Source organism: Oryzias melastigma, linkage group LG22, assembly GCF_002922805.2.
Source record: "Oryzias melastigma strain HK-1 linkage group LG22, ASM292280v2, whole genome shotgun sequence".
Lineage (NCBI taxonomy): Eukaryota > Metazoa > Chordata > Actinopteri > Beloniformes > Adrianichthyidae > Oryzias > Oryzias melastigma.
In genome coordinates this window covers 240015-244274 of record NC_050533.1, presented here as the reverse complement: position 1 = coordinate 244274, position 4260 = coordinate 240015, and the positions used below count along the sequence as shown (strand labels likewise).

Sequence of the window (4260 nt, the reverse complement as noted above, 5' to 3'; positions counted from 1 at the left end):
GCACACAGACACATGCACACAGACACATGCACACAGACACATGCACACACAGACGCATGCACACACAGACACATGCACACACAGACACATGCACACACAGACACATGCACACAGACACATGCACATACATACACACAATCACGCACGAGCACACACCATCAGGTGTACCAAAGAGCTTCAGGATGAAAAACCACATGATTGCATGAAGAAACTTCGGAAAGGTGAAGGTGTGTCTGCAGGTGTGGTTACTGTCCCTGCTGCATGCAGGTGCAGGCAGCAGTCCGGCTGCATTCTGCATGCCGTAAGGTTTCAGAGCTTCCGGCTGCAGCTTCACGTTCTCTGTCCTCCGTGTGATGCTTTAGCAGAAGGCGTCTCTGAAGATCTCAACAGAGAAACGGCTTTGCTTCCAGCTCACATTACACTGAACTGATGGGGTGTTTTTGTTTTCCATCCTGTGTCTTAACGGCTCAGAACGGAGTCCCATCTTTGATCTGCAGACTCAGCTTGGGGCTTTCAGACAGTCAGACCAGCTCTAATTGGATCCATGAATCCAGAAATGAGGCGTCTTTCCACCGAGTAACGAGGCTTCCAGCAGAGGCTGAGGCTGCATCCAGCACCCTATCACTCCTTTGTAATTCCTCACTTCCTGCTAGAAACTCGGAGGCCTGGAGGCCTGAACGCAGGAGGCTGTGAGAGATGCTCCCGCCTGCAGCCCTGCAGCCTCCTGGACCAGCTTCTCTGTCGGTCCTGAAATCTTCACTGTGGTGTGGTGTGTGGGCAGGTTATGAGAGCCTGGAGGACAACTACGTTCAGGACAGTAAGATGGGCTTTGTCATCAACGCCATCTACGCCATGGCCCACGGCCTGCACGACATGCACTCCCACCTGTGCCCCGACCACGTGGGGCTCTGCGACGACATGAAGCCGGTGGACGGGAGCCACTTGCTGGACTTCCTGCTGCAGACTTCCTTCGCAGGCGTTTCTGGAGAAGACATCTGGTTTGATGAGAACGGAGACTCACCTGGAAGGTAATGCTCGTCTGACGAAGTTTTGATGCTCTGACAGTTTTTCCTTCAACTCAGGTTCTAGAAACGTTGTTTATTAGAGGGAAAAGAAAACTTGAATTACTCGAGTCAACAGCTAAACTCAGATGACAGGTCCAGATGCCGAGAGGGAGCTGCGGTAACCATGGTAACCATGGTAACCATAGACCAGCTCTCGTTTGTTATTTTTTAGTGATGTGATGTAAAGATTTGTTCTGTCTTCTTTGTTCCTCTGATAAGAAATGAGAGGAAGATGTTTCCGTCTTTCCTCAAACTTTCTTCCATCCAAATTCAAAGCATCTGATGTCACCATGGCAACGGCAGAGTTTCCATCAGAGCAGCAGGAATCCTGTAGAATCTTGTCAGAAAGTACAAGTAGATAAGCTTCCATCACTGAGAGCGCCACCTAGAGTCCTGAAGTCATAAATTCCCAGAGAAAAATCTATTCAGTTCAGTTTTATTTATATCGCCCAATACCACAGAAGAATTCCCTCATTGGGCTTCAAAATGCATGAAAGGAAATCTGAATCCAGGTTGTAGCTGCATGAGCCGTGTTCACTCCTGACTCTGAGGAGCTTCCCGACCGTCTCAGAGTCCAGCTGCTTCCTGTCAGCCCACGAGATGCTGATGAACCACGAGAGGGCAGACATCAGGGGAGATCTGCTATGATCAACTGTGATCTCCTGAGATCAGTGGTAATCTGCTGTGATCAGGTGGGATCAGCTGTGATCAGCTGTGATCTGCTGGGATCTCCTGTAAACTGCAGTGATCTATTGTAATCAGTGGTGGTCTGCTTTGATCTGCTGCAATCATCATTGATCTGCTGTGATCTGTTGTAATCTGCTGTGATCAGCAGTGATCTGGTGTAATCAGCATTGATCTGCTGTGATCAGTTGTGATCTCCTGTGATCTACTTTAATCAGTGGAGGTCTGCTGTGATCATCTGTGATCAGTTGTGATCAGCTGTGATCTGCTAGGATCTACTGTGACCTCCTGTGATCTTCTGGGATCAGCTGTGATCTCCTGTGATCATCAGTGATCTTCTGTGATCTGCTGTGATCTCCTGTGATCTGGTGGGATCAGCTGTGATCTGCTGCGATCTCCTGTGATCAGTTGTGATCCCCTGTGATCAGCTGTGATCTGCTGGGATCAGCTGCGATCTCCTGTGATCATGTGTGATCAGTTGTGATCACCTGTGATCTGCTGGGATCTGCTGTGATGTGCTGAGATCAGCTGCGATCTCCTGTGATCAGCTGTGATCAGTTGTGATCTCCTGTGATCTACTTTAATCAGTGGAGGTCTGCTGTGATCATCTGTGATCAGTTGTGATCAGCTGTGATCTGCTGTGATCTACTGTGACCTCCTGTGATCTTCTGGGATCAGCTGTGATCTCCGGTGATCATCAGTGATCTTCTGTGATCTGCTGTGATCTCCTGTGATCTGGTGGGATCAGCTGGGATCAGCTGCGATCTCCTGTGATCATGTGTGATCAGTTGTGATCTCCTGTGATCAGCTGTGATCTGCTGGGATCAGCTGTGATCTGCTGTGATCTACGGTGACCTCCTGTGATCTTCTGGGATCAGCTGTTATCTTCTTTGATTATCAGTGATCTTCTGTGACCTGCTGTGACCTCCTGTGATCTTCTGGGATCAACTGTGATCTCCTGTGATCATCAGTGATCTGCTGTGATCTGCTGTGACCTCCTGTGATCTTCTGGGATCAACTGTGATCTCCTGTGATTTGCTGTGATCTGGTGCGATCTCCTGTGATCAGCTGTAATCTCCTGTGATCAGCTTGATCTGCTGTGATCTCCTGTGATCAGCTGTGATCAGCTGTTATCTCCTGTGATCAGCTGTGATCTCCTGTGATCAGCTGTTATCTGCTGTGATCAGCTGTGATCTGCTGGGATCAGCTTCACCCACAGATGCAGATGTCTTCTGTTAGCGCCCTGCAGCCCCTCACAAAGATGGTTTAGAGAAACCCCCCCAGCAGCGACACCTCTCAGTCTTTTCTTTCCGCTCCTTCAGGTACGAGATCATGAACTTCCAGCGCGTGGAGCCCGGTGTCTACGACTACATCAACATCGGCTCCTGGCACGAGGGCCTCCTCAGCCTGGAGGAGGAGCTGGTCCAGATGAACAGCAGCGACATGGTGCGCTCGGTCTGTAGCGAGCCGTGCTCCAGAGGAGAGATCAAGGTCCGGGACGCTACACGCTACACGCTACACGCTACACGCTACACGCTACACCTCTGTCTTTGCATGTTTGTGACGGCGCGCCGTAAAGATGACGTCTCTGTAGGGCGTGGGTGTCAACCTCAATCACACGGGGGCTGAAAATCCAAAACACACCTTATGTCCCGGCTGAACAGGAGAAAGATTTATTAAACACTAAAACTACACTATTAAAACGTTCAAACTGTAACTTTTTAACATAATTCTGAATAATAAAAAGGCAGGAATATTATTCCAGAATAAATCAACTTAAACCTTAAATAACTTTCAATATTTTACTCTCCATAAAAATGTATTTGATCAAAGATTCATTTCTAACTTGAGAAATTAGCTCATAATAACATCGGGTCATTAATAACAATAAAATGATCCGGAGGGCCGGATCCGGCCCCCAGGCCTTGACCTTGACATGTGCTGTAGGGGATGATGGGTAAAGAGCTGCCGTTCTCACGTGTAACGTTTAGATCTCTGAGGAGCGGACCGCCGATGATCCTGACCAATCTTCAGTCTGCAGCCGTCCTGAAGGACACTCGGATCATAAAAACAAACGTCTGTGGAGGAACCAGAACATGGAGGAGATTCTGGGTTTTCATGCAGTGAAACCGAGTTTAACATCTCGCTTTAGCAGGAAGATCCTGAACATTTAGAGCTGAAGGTTTGAAGAAAGAAATGACCAAACTCAGAGTGGAAGTTCCTTCAGTTCTAATGGGTTCTTGTGACTGTAGTCCTCCTGCTGCTCCCTCTACTCCTCCTTCTACTCCTCCTTCTACTCCTGCTTCTACTCCTGCTTCTGCTCCTCCTTCTGCTCCTCCTGCTACTCCCTCTACTCCTCCTTCTACTCCTCCTTCTACTCCTGCTTCTGCTCCTCCTTCTGCTCCTTCTACTTCTCCTTCTACTCCTGCTTCTGCTCCTCCTTCTGCTCCTCCTACTTCTCCTTCTACTCCTCCTTCTACTCCTGCTTCTGCTCCTCCTTCTGCTCCTTCTA

General features: G+C 48.8%; 1 protein-coding gene across 5 annotated transcripts in view; it reads left to right on the top strand.

Annotated features, from left to right (window-relative positions):
* Window positions 1-4260, top strand: part of grm1b (glutamate receptor, metabotropic 1b) — a 27532-nt gene that overhangs the window by 9832 nt on the left and 13440 nt on the right. For all 5 annotated transcript variants that reach the window (XM_024266653.2, XM_024266645.2, XM_024266636.2 and 2 more), the window contains 2 exons: window positions 782-1028; window positions 3071-3239. In XM_024266653.2, the coding sequence (XP_024122421.1) occupies window positions 782-1028; window positions 3071-3239 (416 nt within the window). The remainder of the gene's footprint in view (window positions 1-781; window positions 1029-3070; window positions 3240-4260) is intronic.